A 26,409-nucleotide genomic window follows, 5' to 3' on the forward strand; every position below is an offset into this window, starting at 1 on the left:
AGCACTAAGCACGAACTTCTGTACAGCTGACTTGGGAACAGTGTCTAGCTCAGTGGGGTGCAAAGCTAACCCTTGAGCTGACCCCTCATCGTTAGCTTGAGCAAATGAAAATGTGCATGTGCCCACAGCTTAAGCAAAATTATGTGACTTTATGCATGTGAGATTTATCTTACATGTCTGTTGCCCGAATATAGATATGCACTCTGTCTGGATATATTCATCCAACAAGTTACTTATACTATCTATGGTATGTATACATGTTGTCTACAGTTCAACCTGTTGGTCCAATATTCTACCTTTGATTTAGGATGGGGACATCCCAATATACTGTTGGTAGATTTGACTGAAGCTGCAATTACTCTTGCATTGGTTAGAATTGTTTATGAGTCTTTGTTCAAGTTGTGAGAAGTGCACATTAAAACGTTCACCTGCATTTTTCAGTGCCTTCTCTACAGGGAATAATATGGTAGCAGTTTATTTTTACAGTACTGTACCACTGTTATTTCTTTACCTTGTATTTATTATCAATGTATACCTTCTGGTGCTTACTTAAAATAATTCAACACAATTAGTAGCTATAGTACCTGGTACCAAATGGTTATTGTTGTGTATGTATCATGTATAAATACTAATGTATGTACGGTAAAATGAAGTACTACAAATAAGGTTTTTTCAAATTGCCTTCTGTGTTCATTGAGCTAAGGTGTCTGTTATTAAGGTAGTCTTTGACTGTGTGCTTTTTATGTGCCAGCAGTATCTCCTAACATGCAAATATACAGTGCCTTGCGAAAGTATTCGGCCCCCTTGAACTTTGCAACCTTTTGCCACATTTCAGGCTTCAAACATAAAGATATAAAACTGTATTTTTTTGTGAAGAATCAACAACAAGTGGGACACAATCATGAAGTGGAACGACATTTATTGGATATTTCAAACTTTTTTAACAAATCAAAAACTCAAAAATTGGGCATGCAAAATTATTCAGCCCCTTTACTTTCAGTGCAGCAAACTCTCTCCAGAAGTTCAGTGAGGATCTCTGAATGATCCAATGGTGACCTAAATGACTAATGATGATAAATACAATCCACCTGTGTGTAATCAAGTCTCCGTATAAATGCACCTGCACTGTGATAGTCTCAGAGGTCCGTTAAAAGTGCAGAGAGCATCATGAGCCAGGCTGGTCCGAGATACTGTTGTGAAGAAGTTTAAAGCCGGATTTGAATACAAAAAGATTTCCCAAGCTTTAAACATCCCAAGGAGCACTGTGCAAGCGATAATATTGAAATGGAAGGAGTATCAGACCACTGCAAATCTACCAAGACCTGGCCGTCCCTCTAAACTTTCAGCTCATACAAGGAGAAGACTGATCAGAGATGCAGCCAAGAGGCCCATGATCACTCTGGATGAACTGCAGAGATCTACAGCTGAGGTGGGAGACTGTCCATAGGACAACAATCAGTCGTATATTGCACAAATCTGGCCTTTATGGAAGAGTGGCAAGAAGAAAGCCATTTCTTAAAGATATCCATAAAAAGTGTTGTTTAAAGTTTGCCACAAGCCACCTGGGAGACACACCAAACATGTGGAAGAAGGTGCTCTGGTCAGATGAAACCAAAATTGAACTTTTTGGCAACAATGCAAAACGTTATATTTGGCGTAAAAGCAACACAGCCCATCACCCTGAACACACCATCCCCACTGTCAAACATGGTGGTTCAGCATCATGGTTTGGGCCTGCTTTTCTTCAGCAGGGACAGGGAAGATGGTTAAAATTGATGGGAAGATGGATGGAGCCAAATACAGGACCATTCTGGAAGAAAACCTGATGGAGTCTGCAAAAGACCTGAGACTGGGACGGAGATTTGTCTTCCAACAAGACAATGATCCAAAACATAAAGCAAAATCTACAATGGAATGGTTAAAAAATAAACATATCCAGGTGTTAGAATTGCAAAGACAAAGTCCAGACCTGAATCCAATCGAGAATCTGTGGAAAGAACTGAAAACTGCTGTTCACAAATGCTCTCCATCCAACCTCACTGAGCTCGAGCTGTTTTGCAAGGAGGAATAGGAAAAAAATTCAGTCTCTCGATGTGCAAAACTGATAGAGACATACCCCAAGCGACTTACAGCTGTAATCGCAGCAAAAGGTGGCACTACAAAGTATTAACTTAAGGGGGCTGAATAATTTTGCACGCCCAATTTTTCAGTTTTTGATTTGTTAAAAAAGTTTGAAATATCCAATAAATGTCGTTCCACTTCATGATTGTGTCCCACTTGTTGTTGATTCTTCACAAAAAAATACAGTTTTATATCTTTATGTTTGAAGTCTGAAATGTGGCAAAAGGTCGCAAAGTTCAAGGGGGCCGAATACTTTCGCAAGGCACTGTAGTAGTGTAATGGAGAAATATGAGAAATGCATGTTTGTTGTCAATCACAATGCGTGCATAAGCTTATGCTGTCTAGCAAACTGTATATCCTGCTTTCACATCACCATTAAAACACGTTCAGGTCAATGTGTGGTGTCTAAATATTTTATGAAAGAAATGACACGGGACATCGTGAGACATTACTCACACAGTATATTACAAAGAGCAAAATATGATATGCTTATATCCTTTTAGTATGGAAGCAAATTCTCAGAGCACAGAAAGAAAAAAGAAAGGTAGAGAGTGGTCTGAAAAAAGGCCCAAAACTCAACATGAGGAACAATGTTGTAAATGGAGGTTTGTTGTCAATGGCCAATCACAAGAGACCACAACCAACATACCACTTCACATAAAACCCCAGTAGCAACAACACAGGCCAACTACATTCAGGAAAGCTGTGTCATTACATGTTGAGGGGCCCATAGATAAAATAGTTGAATCTACTCCTACAGCAACAACATACTAATAAATCACAAAAAAACAAAGGTACAAATTCAGTTACGGTTGAGAAAAGGTGTTCTTGGTAAACTTGTGTTGGCTATGTAAACAAAGGGGCAGGAGGCTATGGTTACTCAATGAGCTGGAGATCTCGTAGGTCAGTCAAGGGGGTAAATAGGCTACAATGGTTGTAGGATTATGTAATTGAGTGGGTGAAACGTGGGTGATGGTCATTTAAAAAAAATCTTTATAATACAAGTCATCTTGGACAACATCCTGACTTGGTGATCCTTTAGATGTGGATGAAACTGGTGGGAGTTTGAATATGTCAATATGGTTAAGATTTGCTTCAGTTTAACTGGATGAAAGTGGTGGATAAATCCAGGGCCTAAAAATGCAATGCAATTACACTTTCAGTCGCCTGAAGTCTAGACAGATTACAGCCGCATCTTTAAGTCTCCACAGAGGTGGAAATGCAAAGATAGGTTGTTCCCCGTTTATGCCAACACATAGGCCTGCTAGTGTTCGTTTTGCATTGTCTCATGAAGATGCAACAGACAGCCTAAAACACAAGGTGGTGCCATTGCCACCCTTTACTGCAATGAAGTTCTCAAAAGCATTCATAATGATGAGTCCTTTTCAAAATAGACCGAGTTTAATCATTGAGAGATGATTCTGCACTGATCTTGCATACAAATATAGGAAGATCAGGGTCTCTGATAAACGCAGAGAGCGAACGCTCAGGAGGTCAAGTCACATGGTTGATAAAAAGTGATTTTTGATGAGGCAGGAGTGGTCCACCGTGTAAAAACGGGGTCTGACAGACTTTGTGAGGGTTGACGGTTGGCCTGACAGGTTTTGTGGCATCTATATAACATTGTAGAGATCCTGTCGCTGTATTGAAACATGGGAAGTTACAAGTGTGTGTTCTTGCTCCAGCTTTTGGTTCGCAGCCCCAGCCCCTAGCAAGCACACGCACGCGCGCACACACACACACACACACACACACACACACACACACACACACACACACACACACACACACACACACACACCTACTGCACACATATAGGCTATTGCTTATGTATGATAATGAATTAACCGCATTTGACTTACATAGTCAACAAAATGCTAGATTGTCAGTATCATACTGTTACTCTGATAAACTGTAGTTGGTTTCAAAATGATAATGATATCCCTCAGCAGTGGAAGAAACTAAAAACTTTAAGTAACATGCAATTTTGTTAATTTCATAGTACGCACATCCTCAAAACCCCGACTACCACATTGTCTCACGATTTCGACTTTGTCTTCAATGTTATTTGCTTGTGCGTATCCCTCACTGTGATGCTGTATGTGAGGATGTTCATGATAAAGGTTGCATGACGTCAAGGAGCATTCAAGTAACTAAAACGCCCCGCATCGTTCGTTTCGCCCCGTATCGTTCCTTTCGGGTTTGCGGCCGCAAAGGGATTTTTGCTAATGTGCATCTAAGGTAAGATTTCAACCATTATGGCACTTTTAACACATTTCAGGTCACGATCTTTTGAAGAAGATGTCCCAATTTCTACTTTATTCCACTGGCACATAAGCAATGTATATTAGTTTACGCCACTATGTATAAGAGCATTTTACATTGCCTTGTGTGAAATCTATACAATTTATACAACATTAACATTTCTTTATTTGACATTTTAACGTGCGTAATTTGCAATTAGGCTTCTATACTATAGTAGCCTACATTTTTGGTTTCCAGACTGTCACTCTCTGGTGTCCATAACGTTTGTTCTTTTCAGACCGAATATTTTTTCACTTGCTCCTTTGTGGACTCTAAAAATGGGAAGATTAGACACACTGAGAGAATTTAATTTATTGTCATGGATGAGAGAGGAAAGACAATCGAGGAAGTTGATCCTGGTCATCGTTTTCATCGCCTTGCTGCTGGATAATATGCTTCTAACGGTGGTCGGTAGGTTCAACTTTGGATAAAGTATTTTCACACTGCTTACCTGTTGCGTCAACTGTTATTTCACCCGTTGAAGTTCGCATAAAAATGCATTTCTAAAACCAATTCGAGTCCGTTGCTAGCCTAAATAACCCATAAACAATTTGGACATGTAACAGATATTATTTTGAACCATGCGATGTTTTGTTATTTCCATTTTAAGAAGGTAGTATTCTCCTTTGTTTCGAGTAGTTCAATTTTTTGTTGTTGGTGTGGAACAAAAGTTATTCATGTCAGCGTCCTGGCTATTGCTTTCCAATAAATAAAAAAAAGCCTATGATTTGCTCATAATTTAGCCTTGCCGGAAGCTTTGTAATAATATACGAAAGTAGACACTAGCTACTTCAGTTCTTACCTTTGCATAGACCTGGTCATATCATTTAATTTAATTCAAATAAGATAGACATTGATTGGTTTGTCATCCGATATCCAATATTAGATATGACAATGAGTAAGAATGAATGCATCAAATATTTCATAAATCAAACAGATTCTGAATTCAAATGCTATTATACCCATAATAACATATTAGTAGGCGGCCAATGTGCAACAATGTTGTTCCATAAACGTTTAATCTGTCCATTATGATTAGTCATGTTATCAGATTGCGTGAAATTGCTTACAACCTTAGGGAATTTTCAAACGCTGTAGCCTATAGTGTAAAGCTTCACAAGGAGATTAATTGTTCATAATTTAACATAATGTATATTGCCTTTCACGAAGCCAAGTACAGAGTAATTATTAAATCAAATCTGGTGGACCGGGATGGTGTACCCGCTACAGATATGTTTTTGGTTCCAATGTCCCTAGTTCACTTGATTTACCTGAAAGCATCAAAACTGCCATTGCCAATGAATCTCCCAGTCGTATCCGATAGATTATAGATGACAAATATGTGTGCGTAAATGCTGTTATTTCGCGCGAGATTACACCCTCAACGCTGGTCAGGTCTCCCGGACATGTCCATTGAGCACTGGATACAGGTGCGCATTGGAAGAATGTCAGAATATGTCAGTCAGAAATTACTCTAGAGTAGCTAGCCGTATATGCCTATATGTGATTGGAGGCAAATCTATATACAGCAAGGGCATAACTTTGTGTTGCATATTAGGTCAATGGGTTCCGGTGGCAACACCCCTCAAGGTGGGTCTGGGGGAATGCCCCTCAAGATATAAAACATAGCAGTGAAAGGGTTGTTTCTCGTCAATTTCTTAGGGAAAATACATCCAAAAATGTCCTGATAATTTGGTCAATATACATCAATCAAACTGAAATACCAATATTACTTTTAACTGTGTTGTTACTCTTAACAGTTCAGAAAGTCACCACCACAACCCTTCTTTAACTACATTTAAATGTAAAAACCCATGAATCTATTTGTGTAACCTTCACCACGGTTGGCTAGTACATGGTCTTGAATAACTAATTTCCCATACTGAATTCACTTGAAACGTGTCGAGGCCATCTGAATACAGAAACGTCTCACTTGATTACACTATTTTATTGCAATATTATTTCATACAATAATTCAGTGACAGTCAAAATATAACTCATCAATAAGGAATAAAATGCTATAGCAATATACATCAAAATAAATGAATGAGTATGCCATCATGCTCAGGAAATAGACTTCAAAATATCCCAATCAGTATGGCCTCATGCTCAAGCAATAGACCTCCAAAATACATAGCAACAACTCATTGTCATTCACCATCACGTAAAAAACAAACACATTCAAAAACAGTCAATAACCTGTTGCAACCTTATACAAAGGTGGGCATATAGTGGTACAGAGAGGGGTCAGATCTTTAGTCTCAATTCACTTAAATGCACCAAATACCTTTTTATGCATGTCACTGCATGCAGATTGTTTTCCTATCTATGGTATCCAGCTTTTCCAGGTGGATATGACAGACATCAACATGGTTCAATCTGATGACCTGTTCGTCCTCTCCCTGCCTCAACATGGGCGGTGATCTCTCTCCCTCTCTCTCTATACTACCTGTCTCTGACCCCTGCCATGACAACCAAATTAAATCAGAATGTGGGCAACAACATTTGTTATAGCACTTGGGCACCAGTCGATTAGGAATTGTACAGTGTAGTTAGCTAGCTAGCTATGTCGCCATTTATTCATTTACATAGTCATTTGCACTCCCAAAAATAAACTAATGTACATCACTTTTATCCTCTTTGGTTTTGGCACCTCCATTAAAGGCACTATCTACTTTTTCACAAAGGTGAACACTGACTCACTGAGTGCTGCTCATCGGAAAGTGCAGTTGAAAAGATCCAGATACTGTGCTAGCTTTGGTGCTAGCTTAGCTAACTAATTCAGCTTACGTTAGCCTAGCTACAATAGCCAACCTAACATTGCATGCATCCGTATAACTTGTATAAAACTATTTTTACACACTATTATCTCATCACCATTAGTTTGCTAGTTACACAACAACATAGGCATACATCTATGAAATGTTCATGAAGTTTTACTAATTTTAAACTTTCGACACATGTATACAAAGAGAAAGAGAGAGAGCGGTTAGTGCAGGCTGTTGGACAGTTACTGCAGAGGGGCACTCTGGTGCAAAACCACATAAAGCCAGGTGCTTTAGATTGGGAGTTTTTTATCCAAACAATTAAACTGATCATGGTATATTATTGGGGGGGTCAAATTGTCCTGTTTCAAATATTGGGACGGTCATGACCCCCTAATAATCATATCGTTACAATATGATAAAAACATGATAATAACATAATAATATGAAAGTAATAGGTCAAAACCATCTTCATGGGGCCAATTATTGTGTTATCTGACATATTTATAGCTAAATTAGTGAAATCCAATCAATCTATTCTTAACCTTTGAAACAAATGTATGCGTGTCCTAATGTCCCATCCGCTACACAAATCAAATAAATACGAAATCATTTCTAAATTATATTCCCGACAGACGGTGTTCAAATTGTGGGTGGGTCTATTGGAGAGAAGTTATATCAGAATGTAGATAGAACCTCCCCCCCCCCCCCTCATCTCTTTTTCTGATCCTTTCTTCTTGGTAGTCCCCATCATCCCTAGCTACCTATACACAATTGATGATGCAGCAGCCAACATGGCCAAGAATCACACTACGGCCTCCCCACACACCCCTTCTGGAACCTTCCAGACCATCGTGTCCCTCTATGACAACTCTGTCAGGGTAACCAGCGGGGACCCAATGGATTCCACACCCATACCCTTGGGTCAGACGCAGGGGGTCTCTTCTTCCACCTCGGCTCTCACACCCCACAACTCCACACAGCCCGACTGCCCCAAAGCAGACGACCAGCTGCTCAATGAGAATGTGAAAGTGGGACTACTCTTTGCCTCCAAGGCCACTGTACAGCTCATCACCAACCCCTTCATTGGGCCTCTCACCAACAGGTGGGCGAATGAAAGCTTTTAACTGTCACATTTCCCCATGTCCACACTGGTGTGTTTTCTGTTACTCACTCTTTTTCAAATTCAATAGTTTTATGCTTATTTCTAGATTATCTTAAATTGAATGCCAGCTGTGAACTGGTTTGCATGGCAACTAGCTTAGCTGTATAGTCATATAATTCAGGTTTCATAAGACATGTCTATTTATGTTTCTCTTGTTTATGAAGAGCGGCGGCAGGTAGCCTAGCAGTTCAGTGCATTGGGCCAGTAAGCGAATGTTGGTAGTTTGAATGCCCATGATGACTAGGTGAAAAATCCGTCAGTGTGCCCCAGAGCAAGTCACTTAACCCTAATTACTCCTGTAAGTTGCTCTGGATAAGAGCGTCTGCTAAATGACAAAAATGTAGAAGTTTTAGCATTTAAAATGATTCACTGCTGGAACTCATTTATTTTTATTGAACCTTTATTTAACTAGGCAAGTCCGTTAAGAACAAATTCTTATTTACAATGACGGCTTAACCCTCGTGACGCTTGGCCAATTGTACGCCACCCTACGGGACTCCCGATCACAGCCGGTTGTGATACAGCCCGGGATCAAACCAGGGTCTGTAGTGACACCTCTAGCACTGAGATGCAGTGCCTTAGACCGCTGCGCCACCCGGGAGTATAAAGTGGTTGTTTCATACAGTTATGACTTGATTTGACTAATAATTAAAACAAGTAGTTTTGAATTACACTAAATTGATATGACAGCAGGCAGGCAAGCTGGACCAGTGTTTGTATCTTCCCAGTTCAGTGCATCGCCCCATGCAGTGTGGGTGCCTGCCAGGTCACAGTGGCTTCCTGCTAGCCCAGAGCTGAATGGTGACTAAGCTTATCCTGAGTTTGGGTACTCAGTCAAAGGTCATTATTTAATCATGTTTATGTATTTATCTAAGTCAAATCACAGTATTCATGGAAAGAAAGATCAGTAACAGGCTAAAGTGACAGGGAGGAAAATCAAAAACTGATAACATTTATATACATTATATTACATTATATTGCTATTTTGAGACCAATTGTTATGTAAGTTAGATCTAATCCATCCTGCTCCCATGTAGCTAAATTCCTGTTTTGTGATTTGTGTTGGATTTATGCTTCCCTGCATGCATGCAGCATGCATTCAGTAAGGATCCCTGCTTGTAGGGCTTTACAAGCACTTGTAGTTATTGTTTTGAACTACTTACTGTGTTCTAAAATTGCTCAATATCGATTATAGTCTAGAACAAGTATTTTAGAGACAAACCTGTATGTCAGCACACATTCTGAAAGACCAAGGTGTCAGAGACATTACTGTGAGGTATTTTCTTATGGAATGCGCCCATGGGTAAAGTATGGAATCAGTCAAGATGTGAGCTCTAGCAGTGCTCTCTGCTCAGTATTGGCAAATGCATCAAGGCTAGTACTTACCGTCTCAACTGGGCACCACAATATGCTGTAATTGAAGCAAACAATAGAATCCTATTATTTCCCCTTAGTCACCTTCGGCTTGGATAAGGACAACACAAGGCAAGTCATGCATGTCAGTTACATGGAACAAGGCCCGCAGTACACACTCAAGTTGTATAACAACTGATGTGCAATTTATTGTGATACAACAGAGTTTTTCCTGCACAAAAATAATTACAAGGCATTGACACCACACAACGGTTGTGTAAACATTTCTGTGGAGACCAACTCTCAGTTGTGCATCACACAAATATCAGTTGTATCACAACCATTGTGGCAAACGCATTGTACATCAGTTGTACAACCTGACCTGAGTGTGTACAGGGCCAGAGTATTTCTGCCCGACTGCTGCAACTAGACTGCCGAGTGTTAGATGAGCTGTAGTTATTGTTGTCTTGTTTTATATTGTATTGTATTACATAGAACAGTATTGAGAAGGGATGTCTCTATGTGCCTACAGAATAGGATACCAGATCCCCATGTTTGCCGGGTTCTGTATTATGTTCCTGTCAACCATCAGTAAGTATTACCCACATCCACACCCGTCACATCCACACCTGTTTTCAGATCTCACACAGTGTTTCAATGTTTTTTCATGATTGATGTTTTCTTTTGTCTGAATTTCTATTGTCGTCGTTGTTGTTAAGTGTTCGCCTTCTCATCGAGCTACACTCTGCTGTTTCTGGCCAGATCCATGCAGGGTGTGGGCTCCTCCTGCTCCTCTGTGGCTGGTAAGGTCCTTGGCATTACCCCTGACATTTATGGACGCTTTCAGGATTAGCTTCACTTTGAGACAGCTGCGCAAGAACATACAGTTTCTCCAGAAACTTCACATTTTCATTACTGTGGCCCTACCTTGTTATGCATCTTTATGTCTCTCAAGTTGAACAATCATTTATCAAAACTAGATGTCTGTGCCCAGTGGGTAGCTACATGTCCTGTTCTTCTTCTAGGGATGGGGATGCTTGCCAGTGTGTACACAGATGATGAGGAGAGGGGAAATGCCATTGGGATAGCCCTCGGTGGTCTCGCCATGGGTGTGCTGGGTATGTACACAATTCATGATGCACTTGAGCTCTTTGTAGACTACAGTAACAGGCTATGTTTGGCCAAAACCATTGACCGTCTTTACTTTCTTCCACCCAGTGGGCCCACCATTTGGCAGTGTCATGTATGAGTTTGTGGGGAAAACGGCACCTTTCCTCATTCTGGCTGTTCTGGCTGTGCTGGATGGAGGTAATGTGGCCATATTTCTCTCTATCATGAAGCAGACATTCTCTTTTCTCCAATCAGAAGTTACCTGTTAGGGATGCTAACTAAGTTCAGACTCTGTGTCTCCCAACAGCACTGCAACTGTTCATTCTCCAGCCCTCAAAGGTGGAACCAGAGGTGAGTGTATGGCTATCGATTTGACAGTAAATTCATTGGAATTGTGCTGGAATGTGTTCACAATCACCAGATCACTGTGATATCAATAGTGTATTATATGGGATTTGATTGGGATTGGATTCAAACAGCGTTTTTCCAGATGATTAAAGTGCTTTACGCCGGTGATACTCAAGTCGGGGTTGCTACTCGCAACGGAGGTTTTAAATGGGTCGCGGGTGTCTGAGTAAAAACAACCAAAAAAACAGTCTGAATTTAACTTAAACCACTAAATGTGTGGGTCTCTGGTATGATGGGTTACCATTCCAGTTAGAGGAGATGTGTGCCTGTGATAGAGATTCCTATCACAGCCCCTATGACTTTAGTCTATGGGGCTGATGTGTATCAGTCACCACGGATACCAAGAAGACAGAGACTGAATCAGAGCGCTAGATGGTGGCTGTGATTGTCAGACCAATGGCGCTTAGACGTTTTTTAGTTGTGGATGATAGGGGAAGGTTGTTTATGTTTGAAATCGTTTTTTGTTTGATATTGATGTCTTGAAGAATATTAAAAAGGGGAAAGTGGAATGGGTCTGGGTCATGACATAATCCTCACAATTAGTACATATCTGTCATTAAGCTGAGAGACGGTGTCAGAGGGACTGATAACGGGTTGTTGTCAACACTGTGCCAGTCTTTTGTAAACTCATTGGCTATGTGTGGACATTTTCTATTCACTACTGTAAGAGCAGGGATCCTCAGAATAGAGAGGGAGAATTGTGTTCCAGTTTGACATAAGCACAGATAGTAACTACACATCATTGTGGAATGATGTAAAAGCACGGTAGTAATTGCGTTCCCTAGATCATATTTTGGCTGCCTTTTTTGTATTAATCTGTTTTGACATGAAACTCATGGCTCTCTGTTTAGTTCTACATTTCCTGTCCCTTTTCTCTCTACAGAGCCAGAAAGGGTCTTCGCTATGGAGTCTTATGAAAGATCCATACATACTCATTGCTGCAGGTAAGAACGCGTCACTTATTAATACTGTAATATTATTTCTTCATTCTGAAGCACCTGCTGTGCCATTTCCCATTTCAGTCACACTAAGCAAAGAGGTGGAAGCAAAGAGGTGGAAGCAAAGAGGTGGAAGCAAAGAGGTGGAAGCAAAGAGGTGGGAGCAAAGAGGTGGAAGCAAAGAGGTGGAAGCAAAGAGGTGGAAGCAAAGAGGTAGAAGCAAAGAGGTAGGAGCAAAGAGGTGGAAGCAAAGAGGTGGAAGCAAAGAGGTGGAAGCAAAGAGGTGGGAGCAAAGATGTGGGAGCAAAGAGGTGGGAGCAAATAGATGGAAGCAAAGAGGTGGGAGCAAAGAGGTGGAAGCAAAGAGGTGGAAGCAAAGAGGTGGAAGCAAAGAGGTGGGAGCAAAGAGGTGGGAGCAAAGAGGTGGGAGCAAAGATGTGGGAGCAAAGAGGTGGGAGCAAATAGGTGGAAGCAAAGAGGTGGAAGCAAAGAGGTGGAAGCAAAGAGGTAGGAGCAAAGAGGTAGGAGCAAAGAGGTGGAAGCAAAGAGGTGGAAGCAAAGAGGTGGAAGCAAAGAGGTGGGAACAAAGAGGTGGGAGCAAAGATGTGGGAGCAAAGAGGTGGGAGCAAATAGGTGGAAGCAAAGAGGTGGGAGCAAAGAGGTGGAAGCAAAGAGGTGGAAGCAAAGAGGTGGAAGCAAAGAGGTGGGAGCAAAGAGGTGGGAGCAAAGAGGTGGGAGCAAAGATGTGGGAGCAAAGAGGTGGGAGCAAAGAGGTGGGAGCAAAGAGGTGGGAGCAAAGAGGTGGGAGCAAATAGGTGGAAGCAAAGAGGTGGGAGCAAAGAGGTGGGAGCAAAGAGGTGGGAGCAAAGATGTGGGAGCAAATAGGTGGGAGCAAAGAGGTGGAAGAAGAATTGATTCAGATGTTCCATCAAATTCTATTTCAGCGGTTGAATTTGTGCCCTGAGCCAGGGAAACACAGTATTATTGTCAGGGAGAGTGTTGAGAGGGAGCGAGCGCAGCATGTTAGATGGGGTCATCTCTCCATTAGAATAGAGTGAGTGAGTGAGTGAGTGAGTGAGTGAGTGAGGGAGTGAGTGAGTGAGTGAGTGAGTGAGTGAGTGAGTGAGTGAGTGAGTGAGTGAGTGAGTGAGTGAGTGAGTGCGAGCATCCCTGCATTCATGTGTGCATTCACACGTGCATTGGTGCATGTGTGCTTGTGCATGCATGTGCACGTGCGTGCATGTGTGTGGTCTGTGACTGTATGTGTGTGTGCGTGCTTGCTTGTGTGTGTTGGAGTATGTGTGAGACTGAAGTACTGGGGGAAAATGCATTAATGTGTCAGTGAGCCTCCCCACCACTTCAATTACCAGGTCCTTTGGCCAGGGTGGACTAATACTTGGTATTATGTCTGAGGCTGCAGGAACGGGGGGTGGGTGGTGGGTGGGGGGTTGATAGGGACACACAAAATATGTGAAGATGGAGAATAATAGGCACAGGGTCCACTTATCCCCAATCACATTCTCTTTTTCAGGATCCATTTGTTTTGCGAACATGGCCATCGCCATGTTAGAACCAGCGTTGCCTATTTGGATGATGGAGACCATGTGTCCAAGAAAATGGCAGCTAGGTATTTTTACATTTATTTTCCTTTTTGTCCCTCTTGACAACCCTGTTTCCCCTATTAACAATGCTGCTCATGAAACCATTCTGCCCGCTGAATGTACTTAGAATAAAGGTCCTCATTTCAACTCAAGGTTTGGATTATAACTGTAGACTTGCAATGACTTCAAACAGTATGTAGGTGAACATTGAAAATCTCATTGAACCTCCCATTGAAACCAAATCACTCTTTTTCTTTTCTGTCATTATTACTTATTTTATTAGTGGCGTTGCCTGTGAGGACTCGCACAGATAAAAGGGGATGAGAGAGGGTCTGGAGGAAGATGGGGGGACAGGGCAGGATATTAGGGTGTCATTTGAGGGCGAGTGTAGAGCGGGAGTGTTCATTACTGTGTCTAGGAGATGTGCTGGAGCCCTATGATGAAGGCTGATAATGTGGATGCTTATCTGGGCCTCTCTCGCTACCCTGCTCTCTCTCTCTCTCTCTCTCTCTCTCTCTCTCTCTCTCGCTCTCTCTCTTGTTCCTCTCTCTACCCTGCTCTCTCTCCTCTCTCTGTCTCTCTACCCTGCTCTCTCTCTCCACTCTGCTCTCTGTTTCTCCTCTCTCTCTCTCTCTCTCTCTCTCTCTCTCTCTCTCTCTCTCTCCCCTCTTCTCTCTGTACCCTGCACTCTCTCTTTACCCTGCTCTCTCCTCTCTGTACCCTGCCCTCTCCCCCTCTCCCCCTCTCTCTCTCTCTCTCTCAATCTTGCTCTCTCTTTCTCTCTCTCTCCATCTCCCTCTCTCTCTTTCTCTCTGCTAGGCATTGCCTTCGTGCCAGCCAGCATCTCTTACCTTATTGGAACCAACATCTTTGGCGTCCTAGCACACAAGATGGGGAGGTAGGGAGGGAAATTACTCCCGTTTTCCGTCTCCTTATCTTCTCCCGCGTTGGTATCTGTTTCCTGTACTATTGAGCAACTCTGAATGAGATTTCTCTGGCAGGTTTGGTATTTGCTGTTTATTGAAGTCTCAGTGTGACAATGAGTTTATGACCTCTTGGCTAATGTTTGTTTGTTTGCCACAGTTGATCAAGTGTGCGATCTGTCACATATGAATCATTCTATTTTTAACTCACACTTTATGAAAATAAATGTATTTCAGGACTCAAATGTGTCCTGTAGCCATAGCAGTATTATTTTAGAAAGTTGAAATAAGCAACTCCTATTTGTTTCATAAAATGTCCTAAAACTGACTCAAAAACAGATTTTGATCCATTTACTTCCTCTATTAATTTATTTTAAGTTTAATATTAGAATAAATCTAATTTTGTGGCCTTGCGGTACAAAACAACGGTTGAGGGAGGGGAGAGGGACGTTGACTGTTGTCATTGGCAGACGCTGAACTGCTCTTTCTTCCTTTCCCAGATGGCTGTGCGCTCTCATCGGGATGGTCCTAGTGGGGGTTAGCATCCTCTGTGTGAGTACTAGACACATCTTCCTCAGCTAGAATTTAGCATCCAGCTCAACACGGTGCTTACCTTACCTGTTTGGCATGGCATCGTCAGTATTAGGGGATCCATCTAAAGATTGTTTGTGTAATACTTCGGGTACAGGTGAAAGCTCGGGTTTTACTGGAATTACATAGAGGAAAGGGGGAAGTAATGATGCATTTTCAAAATATTGGAACAGTCCCATTGTCTTAATGTCTCATTAGTCTCCAAATCACATTCTGAGTCTAGGGAAGGGGAGTTCGCTCAGAAGTCAACCGGCAAACAGCCGATTCTCTGGAAACAGACAATTCCATTTTCATTGCAGTGCCTTATGCAGTTGTGTTTGTGTGTGAGAGAACAAATATCTTCGAGTCCCACATAAAGAATGGTATTCTGGATAACACTGTAAACATTTGATCAATAAAACCCCTGTTCCACTCTTTACCTTGACTATGTTCTGTGTCACAGGTTCCTTTTGCTAAGGACATCTACGGACTAATACTTCCAAATTTCGGTGTTGGTTTTGCAATTGGTAAGTCAATTTGTTTTCACACTGTACAGGAAAACCGCAAATGATGAAACTAGCATCTGGTTTGTAACAGATACTACTGTATTCTCACTGTTTTGTCTCTTGTCAGGAATGGTGGATTCCTCTATGATGCCAATCATGGGCTACTTAGTGGACCTGAGACACGTGTCAGTCTATGGCACTGTGTACGCCATTGCTGATGTGGCATTCTGCATGGGCTTTGCTTTAGGTAACTCAGATGCTTGGAAATAACCCAGTCAAGTAGCATAGTCTTTTAAACATTTCTGTCACACATTATTTCATTTTTTTTATGATCAGGTTTTAATTTTGGGGTTGACAAGACAAACAAAAAAAGCACAAACCAAAAGACATTACTCAAATACACATTTATCCCCCCAACCCCCTCCCCATCCCACCCACAGGACCCACTTACTTAAGTACACATATTTAAAGTAACGATTTTAAACTGCCAAGTGTTGTAGTCCATATTTTTATATTCTCTGATTTTGTACCGTGCGTTCTTATGTATGTTTTTAAGGTGTGGCATAGTAAGAGTTCACAGATTTTCCGTCATGGGGATAGTTATCATGATATGTCAAAATGGGGAAAATAAGGCCTCTATATTCAACTCCTCTATAAGCTCATTAGCCTTCCTTTGCTGATGAAGGTCCATCCGCTGGGGGTGCCATAGCGAAGAGCATTGGGTTCTCCTGGCTCATGACCATCATTGGCGTCGTGGACATCCTCTTCGCTCCCCTCTGTTACTTCCTCAGGAGTCCTCCTGGGAGGGAGGAGAAAATGGTGAGACACTGAGCACCTCGTACACACGCACAAGCGCACACACATGCACACACACAAGCTCGCACACACACACACACGGGCAAACCTACTACACACACATCAGCAGAGGTATGCATTTGAATGCGAATGACTTGTAAAGCTGCGTCTGATGCAGAGAGAACTGCCGTACCCACAGGCTCAAACTACTGCCGTCTTTTACAGGCAATAGTACCAGGAGAAACTTTTCACATGTTCCACCGCAAATTGTCATAAACAAATCTCACAAATATCTCCTAGCGACTATCTAATCAACGCAACATTGACATCATCCCACACCTGGTTAGCCACTATGGCCTAAAAAGCCAAACCTAACATATTATCAGCCAATTAATTTCCAGTAATATTGCCCCTGTCTGTCTGTGGGGTGAGCGCGTTTGTCTATCACTCCTCTGTGTGTCGCCAGTTGATGTGATAACCCAATTGTGGGTGGACAGAAAACCTTCTGAATGTTAACTGCAAAGTAGGCTTACCTGGCAGAAGTAAATCATGAGTAAGTATATTATTGGTTATTTGCAAACTTTGCCATGAAGTGAGCAGCAGCAATACAGAACCATCTGTAGACCGGCACATTAGACAGAACATTCCTCACAGATGCTCAATTAAACCACAAGAGTGTAAGGAGGGTGTAAGGAGGGTAGGGGGGTACTACTAAGCTGTATGGAATTGTTTTAAGAAGGTCATACCAAGGATCATTTTTCTATTTGATTTAGAATTCCAAGAACCGTTGAAGTACCCCAAAAATATATAGGGAAATGATTTGAGGCCTCCCGAGTGGCACAGTGGTCTAAGGGACTGCATCACAGTGTGGCAGCGTCACTACAGCCTTGGGTTTGATCTACATGGAACAACATGAAGAGTCTATCCTATATCTGACAGATGTAAGAAAGATCAGGATATAAAAAAATACAAAAATATTTAACCCCTTATTTTTGTCAACTACAGACTCCATATACACTACAAGGCCAAAAGTATGTGGACACACCTTCAAATTAGTCAATTCAGCTATTTCAGCCACAGCCACTGTTGCTGACAGGTGTTTAAAAATGAGCACACAGCAGACATGCAATAATCCATGCTATCTCCATAGACACACATTGGCAGTAGAATGGCCCGTACTGAAGAGCTCAGTGACTTTCAACGTGCCACTTTTCCAACAAGTCAGTTCGTCAAGTTTCTGCCCTGCAAGAGCTGCCTCGGACAACTGTAAGTGCTGTTATTGTGAAGTGGAAACGTTTAGGAGCAACAGCTCAGCCGTGAAGTGATGGCCACACAAGCTCACAGAACAGCTCACAGAACAAGACCACTGAGTGCTGAAGTGCTTAGCACGTAAAAATCGTCTGTCCTCAGTTGCAACACTTAGTACAGAGTTCCAAACCGCCTCTTGAAGCAACGTCAGCACAAGAACTGTTCATCGGGAGCTTCATGAAATGGGTTTCCATGGCCAAGCAGCCGCACAGAAGCCTAAGACCACCATGCACAATGCCAAGCATGAGGTGGAGTGGTGTAAAGCTCGCCACAATTGGACTCTGGAACAATGGAAACGAGTTCTCTGGACTGATGAATCATGCTTCAACATCTGACAGACGAATCTGGGTTTGGCAGATACCAGTAAAGTTTGGTGGAATAATGGTCTGGGACAGTTTTTCATGGTTCGGGCTAGGCCACTTAGTTCAGTGAAGGAAAATCTTAGTGGTACAGCATCACAGTTCTGTGCTGTGATCACAGTTTGGGGAAGGCCCTTTCCTGTTTCAGCATGACAATGCCCCTGTGCACAAAGCAAGGTCCATACAGAAATGGTTTGTCGAGATCGGTGTGGAAGAACTTGACTGGCCTGCACAGAGCCATGACCTCAACCCCATCGAACATCTTTGGGATGAACTGGAACGTTGACTGTGAGCCTGACCTAATCACCTAACATCAGTGCCCAACCTCAATAATGCTCTTGTGGCTGAATGGAAACAAGTCCCCGCAACAATGATCCAACATCTAGTGGAAAGCCTTCCCAGAAGAGGGGAGGCTGTTATAGCAGCAAAGGGGTGACCAACTTCATATTAACGCTCATAATATTGGAATGAGATGTTCGATGAGCAGGTGTCTTTCATACATTTTTCCGACTGGTCCCGGGCGACCTTCAGACGAGTCTTGTGAGGCCTGTGGGTGTAATAGAGCAAAACATACGTGTTTGTAAGAGTCTCACCTTGACGCAGAGGGGTCATATTAGTGTCTAGTCCGAAGTGTCCGGACGCTACAGACAGAAATTGGCAGATCGGCTGTAACGACTTCAGACGAGTCCCAAGATGCTTGTGGGAGTTAGTAGAGCAAAATCGAGTAGAGCAAAACGCTACAAACGATTTTGTGATGTCTCATGATATGACAAACACTGCTCTAGCTCTGTCACCTTTCTCTGCAGGTGCGGAAGTGTTACATAGGCTGATGGAGTAGACTGACACGCATCCAATGCCAAAACTCTGATATCTCAATTTTAGAACGGATGGAATTTTATGGGGATTATTTGATTATGCAAATTAGATTTATGGATGGACGCTGAGGTTTTAAAAGGCCAGATGCTCACTGAAAGGGGAATTACAAAATCCAAATGTACTAGTTTTCTTCCAGACTCCCCCCCCAAAAAAAAAGTGTGATTTAAGCATTGACATGGACTCAGAACATCCAATTTTATTGTTTCTCCAGGAACAATTGTAGTTTTGGATATAAAAATCAAACAAATGGAAAACCAGGAACATTTTAACTGAGAAATAATATAAAACATAATATGGCAGGAAGAAAAACACTGATTTTAAAGGGCCCCCCTTAGAGTTGTTTATAAAAATACATTATTTGCTCTCTATGTTTGATTTTTCTAAAGTAGCTCTTGTGCTAGAAAAGGTTGGAGACCCCTGGTTTAAAGTATGAGTAAGCTACAGTATGTATGGTCAGGTAGAAGAGGATAGCTTATTTGTGCACATTGTGAAGGGATAGGTGGATAGATTGTACACATGGTGGAAGGATAGGTGGATAGATTGTGGACATGGTGGAGGGATAGGTGGATAGATTGTGGACATGGTGGAGGGATAGGTGGATAGATTGTGGACATGGTGGAGGGATAGGTGGATAGATTGTGGACATGGTGGAGGGATAGGTGAATAGATTGTGAACATGGTGGAGGGATAGGTGAATAGATTGTACACATAGTAGAGGGATAGGTGGATAGATTGTACACATGGTTGAGGGATAGGTGGATAGATTGTGGACATGGTGGAGGGATAGGTGGATTGATTGTGGACATGGTGGAGGGATAGGTGGATAGATTGTGGACATGGTGGAGGGATAGGTGGATAGATTGTACACATAGTAGAGGGATAGGTGGATAGATTGTACACATGGTGGAGGGATAGGTGAATAGATTGTGGACATGGTGGAGGGATAGGTGGATAGATTGTGGACATGGTGGAGGGATAGGTGAATAGATTGTGGACATGGTGGAGGGATAGGTGAATAGATTGTGGACATGGTGGAGGGATAGGTGAATAGATTGTGGACATGGTGGAGGGATAGGTGAATAGATTGTGGACATAGTGGAGGGATAGGTGAATAGATTGTGGACATGGTGGAGGGATAGGTGGATAGATTGTGGACATGGTGGAGGGATAGGTGGATAGATTGTGGACATGGTAGAGGGATAGGTGGATAGATTGTGGACATGGTGGAGGGATAGGTGGATAGATTGTGGACATGGTGGAGGGATAGGTGAATAGATTGTGGACATGGTGGAGGGATAGGTGGATAGATTGTGGACATGGTGGAGGGATAGGTGGATAGATTGTGGACATGGTGGAGGGATAGGTGGATAGATTGTGGACATTGTGGAGGGATAGGTGAATAGATTGTGGACATGGTGGAGGGATAGGTGGATAGATTGTTCACATAGTAGAGGGATAGGTGGATAGATTATACACATGGTGGAGGGATAGGTGAATAGATTGTGGACACGGTGGAGGGATAGGTGGATAGATTGTGGACATGGTGGAGGGATAGGTGGATAGATTGTACACATAGTAGAGGGATAGGTGGATAGATTGTACACATGGTGGAGGGATAGGTGAATAGATTGTGGACATGGTGGAGGGATAGGTGAATAGATTGTGGACATGGTGGAGGGATAGGTGAATAGATTGTGGACATGGTGGAGGGATAGGTGAATAAATTGTGGACATAGTGGAGGGATAGGTGAATAGATTGTGGACATGGTGGAGGGATAGGTGGATAGATTGTGGACATGGTGGAGGGATAGGTGGATAGATTGTGGACATGGTAGAGGGATAGGTGGATAGATTGTGGACATGGTGGAGGGATAAGTGGATAGATTGTACACATGGTGGAGGGATAGGTGAATAGATTGTGGACATCGTGGAGGGATAGGTGGATAGATTGTGGACATGGTGGAGGGATAAGTGGATAGATTGTACACATGGTGGAGGGATAGGTGAATAGATTGTGGACATCGTGGAGGGATAGGTGAATAGATTGTGGACATGGTGGAGGGATAGGTGGATAGATTGTACACATGGTGGAGGGATAGGTGGAACACTTTCAATGCCTTGGCCCGACGAATAGAGGCTGTTCTGAGGGCAAAAGGGGGTGGTGCAAATCAATATTCGGAAGATGTTTTGTACACTCAGGGTAGTTTCCCCTTTGGTTGCACATTTTGGGGGTAGATGGTGGTGGTGAATTTACATAGTTTGAAAAGCTTTTATAAATTGCACATGGGTGTCTCTGTAACTAGATATTGTGACAAAGGTTCAAAGAATTATACCTCTCGGGGCAGACTAATAAATTGGCCTAGGTAGTTGTCTTCCATCAAAGCTACATGACTGTATACGATACAACCACAGTTCAATGCTCTTTGTTTTCAAACTAGACATATTTCGCGTCTGATACTTTTATCCTTGATAACAAATTATTGGTGACCATTTTATTCTCTTTTTCCATTTATGGCCCATTTTTTGAGTTGTACTCTGACTCTCGACAATTGTTTTCTTCTCAGGCCATCTTGATGGACTCCAACTGCGCAATGAAGACCCGATCATACTCAACACAAGGGAACACAGAGTACGAAGAGATGGAGACAGAGTATGATGAGTAGTAATGGACACCAGACAGGTATGTTACCTTCCAGAGGATCTATTTTGTTGTACAAAAACAGAGATAAAAATTGAAAATACAAAAAAAAACAACAGCTAAGCTGTTTCAATGTGAATGTCATCCGTGCGGTCGGTCTTCACTGTCCTATGTCATTGTGATCGTACGACTGGAGCAAACCAAAGTTGTTCTCATCCCCCTGTGGTCACAAGCACGTTGCTTGTGTTTATTTTTAGCCAACAGCCTTATCCAATGGAAGTGGAACACGATTCAAAACAGGGTTTTCATAGGCCGTAATAGTAGAATGTTGTGAGCCATATTTACTGGATAGTTCAGCTGACGGTGATCTTATAGATCACCAAATTGTGTCCTGTAGGTTAGCAAGGAGTACAAACCTGTCTTAATAATTCACCTTTTGCCCATTAACGGTCTTCATCAACATATCTAATACAGAAATATGAAACAAATGGGGGTAGAGAGTAACTTCTATTTGTTTAGTAACTGACTTTGGATCAGATTCAACATCTCGAACAAGGCACTATGAGAACACTGCTTTAGTGTTTGTCATTCTATTTGTTGATTATAATTATATTATGATGAGATGGTAAATGATTTAAAGTATTACTTAGTCAATACAAGTTACTCAATACATTTGGAATGAGAATTTGTTAACTGTTTTGGACAAAGCAAATCACAATGTATGGGTTACATTTTACCTTGAAATTGGCCTTTTTTTCATTGATTATACAAACATGTTTTTACGTTGACATTCGAATTGAGGAAATACCTGAACTGAAACCTTTGAAGTCATAGAAAGTTATATCCCCAGAATCCAGTGTTGTCCTGGGTTGACTGCTTATGGCTATTTGCATGTTATACCACATAAAAAACACAGCCTCACTCCAATATCATCCTCAGTTTCACCTTCCACATAAAAACACAGCCTCACTCCAATATCATCCTCAGTTTCACCTTCCACATAAAAACACAGCCTCACTCCAATATCATCCTCAGTTTCACCTTCCACATAAAAACACAGCCTCACTCCAATATCATCCTCAGTTTCACCTTCCACATAAAAAACACATCCTCACTCCAATATCATCCTCAGTTTCACCTTCCACATAAAAACACAGCCTCACTCCAATATCATCCTCAGTTTCACCTTCCACATAAAAAACACAGCCTCACTCCAATATCATCCTCAGTTTCACCTTCCACATAAAAAACACAGCCTCACTCCAATATCATCCTCAGTTTCACCTTCCACATAAAAAACACAGCCTCACTCCAATATCATCCTCAGTTTCACCTTCCACATAAAAACACAGCCTCACTCCAATATCATCCTCAGTTTCACCTTCCACATAAAAACACAGCCTCACTCCAATATCATCCTCAGTTTCACCTTCCACATAAAAAACACAGCCTCACTCCAATATCATCCTCAGTTTCACCTTCCACATAAAAACACAGCCTCACTCCAATATCATCCTCAATTTCACCTTCCACATAAAAAACACAGCCTCACTCCAATATCATCCTCAGTTTCACCTTCCACATAAAAAACACATCCTCACTTCAATATCATCCTCAGTTTCACCTTCCACATAAAAACACAGCCTCACTCCAATATCATCCTCAGTTTCACCTTCCACATAAAAAACACATCCTCACTTCAATATCATCCTCAGTTTCACCTTCCACATAAAAACACAGCCTCACTCCAATATCATCCTCAGTTTCACCTTCCACATAAAAACACAGCCTCACTCCAATATCATCCTCAGTTTCACCTTCCACATAAAAACACAGCCTCACTCCAATATCATCCTCAGTTTCACCTTCCACATAAAAACACAGCCTCACTCCAATATCATCCTCAGTTTCACCTTCCACATAAAAACACAGCCTCACTCCAATATCATCCTCAGTTTCACCTTCCACATAAAAACACAGCCTCACTCCAATATCATCCTCAGTTTCACCTTCCACATAAAAACACAGCCTCACTCCAATATCATCCTCAGTTTTACCTTCCACATAAAAAACACAGCCTCACTCCAATATCATCCTCAGTTTCACCTTCCACATAAAAAATGGTTAATGAAACATATTTTCACTGTAAATAATACCTCAGCTCATAAAAAACATATTTTGCTTTTTTTATTTGTACATTTTTGAGCCATTTGAATGTGTGGAAAAGTAAGACTTATATTTGAGTGATTTTTGAATACAGATAATAGAATTTGATCTTTCTGTTTACCCTCAGCTCCATTTACAGACAATTGGAAACATATATCTTATAGGCTTTTCTTAGTGTGTTTGTGTCAATACAATGTTTAGGTAGATGATGTGTAACTAAGATTCTTTTAACTTTCCCTATTGATATGACAAGCCATGAAATATACTGTGGTGAAAAGTAAACACATACGGACACAGCTTTAGTTAGTTGTCTCTGATTAAACATCACCTTAAGGAGAGGAGAAATTCCATAAGCACTTTATCAGAGTCTAGATATCCACACCATTTAACTCCAAGGACAGTTCTAGTACGTTAATGTTGGTTTAGCAGAGAGAGAATATTGAGGTGATCAGTCTGTTTGGTCATGTTGTCTGTTAGTAAGAAAACACTCAAAGTTTTATCAAAGATAAATGCACTGATTATTATTGTGTTTTAAGTACACTTTCCCAGTAGTGCTAATCCCTAAAATAAGTAGAAACTCAATGTATTTTCAAGCACTAAGGTTCAATTTTAGCTCCCAATCTTTACCAATTTTAATCTTAGTTAAACTAATCCCTTGAGAGCATTAACTTTATTATATGTGAATTTATTGATCACTTCCAGGTCATCAAAAAGTAGACCCTTTTTCTAGCTGTTTAACACACAATACAGAAAGCACAGCATACATTGTTTCCAAAAATGAAATAAGAGTTTATTATATTGTCCAGCAGTGCATGCACATACACTGAGTATACCAAATATTAGGAACATCGTCCTTATATTGAGTTGCATCTTCCCCCTTTGCCCTCAGAACAGCTTCAATTCGTCTGGTCATGGACTCAACAAGGTGTCGAAAGCTTTCCACAGGGATGCTGGCCCTTGTTGACTCCAATGCTTCCCACAGTTGTGTCAAGATGGCTGGATGTTGTTTGGGTGGTGGGCCATCCTTGATACACAATGGAAACTGTTGAGCGTGAAAAACCCAGTAGCGTTACAGTTCTTGACACAAACTGGTGTGCCTGCCACCTACTACCATACCCTGTTCAAAGGCACTTAAATATTTTGTCTTGCCCATTCACACTCTGAATGGTACACTTACACAATCAATGTCTCAAGGATTTTAAAAAGAGTCCTTATTGAACCGGTCTCCTCCCCTTCATCTCCACTGATTGAAGTGGATTTAACAAGTGACATAAATAAGGGATCATAACTTTCACCTGGATTCATCTGGTCAGTCTGTCACAGAAAGAGCAGGTGTTCTTAATGTTTTCTATACTCAGTATACATACACACTTAAGTTTGAGGATTTGATTGGCTTACTGGGCCCTGGCCTGCACATGTCATTAGTGAATTTTGTCTGCAGTCAGTCACCAGTATTAATCCACAACACAGGGCCATGAAGGGGCCCCCCTTTTCCCCACCCCCTCTCCTCTCCTATTTGTCCTGAAGCAGAAAATGAAAATAGACTCATCCACTATTCTGCTTTTTGTCAAAATCACAGTGATCTAACAGAAAAAGCCAGGCATACAAAGCACAGCTAATAACTGTCAAATATATATGTAATTGTTTGGTAAAGTGCATTTATTACAAACCATTATTTGGTTCTTCAAGCAAATCTGACATCTAGATATCTTGGAAATATGTAAAAATCTTTGAAAATACTTTAATGCCCTTGCCACAGAAAAGCACAATAATCCATATTCAAAATGTCAAATAAGATTGCATTTTGAAGTATATGGACTGTTATTTGCCAAACCCTGGGTTTGCTGGATTGCAGGTCTGTTTGAATGGACACTCGAATGAGTTTCATTGTATGTTAATGATATAAGCAAAATTGTCTGTGCTGGAGTTGACAGAGATAATTACCTGATAACGTCAATATTAGTTTCATTATTTTCTCAAATGTATATTTAAATTCACCGCACCCTTAATGAAAATATTTTTATGTCAAGATGGCTACTATTCTGAGAGGTTGTCGTTATTTTGCAAAACATTGTTGGGTCATGTAGGTTACATAATTGATTATATATTGTGGAGAATAATATATTTTGTTGTCATTTGTTTAGGTGCGAAATGTATTGCACACATGCACTAAAATGTGTGTGTGCTCATGTTGGTGTGTGTGCCTTCTGACATGTATGCCATTGGTTTGTGTGTATATCAAATACTTACTAACTGCTACAAAAAAAATAATGTTGCCATTTTATAATCTGGACTGGTTGTTTACGTGTAAAGTGTGCTGATTGTGTAACATATGTTGATACTCAGTGGGGATGGGAAACAAAAATAAATGTATACTCTGGAAACGTGTTTGGATGGAATATGTTAATTAACATTAGCATTGGATGTCCATTTATTTTTAATTTTTAAACAGTACATTCAACCAACCTAAGTTTGATACATGTTTTTTATATGATTCATTGTT

General features: G+C 41.3%; 1 protein-coding gene across 2 annotated transcripts; it reads left to right on the forward strand.

Annotated features, from left to right (window-relative positions):
• The first annotated feature begins 4,297 nt into the window (after window positions 1-4,297).
• On the forward strand, window positions 4,298-26,282 carry LOC135510969 (synaptic vesicular amine transporter-like). Of its 2 annotated transcripts, XM_064932334.1 has the most exons (17): window positions 4,298-4,362; window positions 4,664-4,836; window positions 7,935-8,295; window positions 10,241-10,299; window positions 10,428-10,511; window positions 10,734-10,826; window positions 10,927-11,016; window positions 11,126-11,169; window positions 12,110-12,170; window positions 13,696-13,791; window positions 14,585-14,663; window positions 15,189-15,240; window positions 15,722-15,785; window positions 15,892-16,011; window positions 16,450-16,583; window positions 21,667-21,782; window positions 24,034-26,282. In XM_064932334.1, the coding sequence occupies exons 2-16, from the start codon at window positions 4,704-4,706 to the stop codon at window positions 21,763-21,765; spliced, it is 1,569 nt and encodes a 522-aa protein (XP_064788406.1). In that variant the 5' UTR covers window positions 4,298-4,362; window positions 4,664-4,703; the 3' UTR covers window positions 21,766-21,782; window positions 24,034-26,282. The 2 variants fall into 2 exon arrangements, with proteins under 2 accessions (XP_064788406.1, XP_064788405.1); XM_064932333.1 differs by having other exon boundaries at window positions 21,667-26,282.
• Window positions 26,283-26,409: the final 127 nt, after the last annotated feature.

Source organism: Oncorhynchus masou, chromosome 23 (assembly GCF_036934945.1).
Source record: "Oncorhynchus masou masou isolate Uvic2021 chromosome 23, UVic_Omas_1.1, whole genome shotgun sequence".
In the NCBI taxonomy this organism is placed as follows: Eukaryota; Metazoa; Chordata; class Actinopteri; order Salmoniformes; family Salmonidae; genus Oncorhynchus; species Oncorhynchus masou.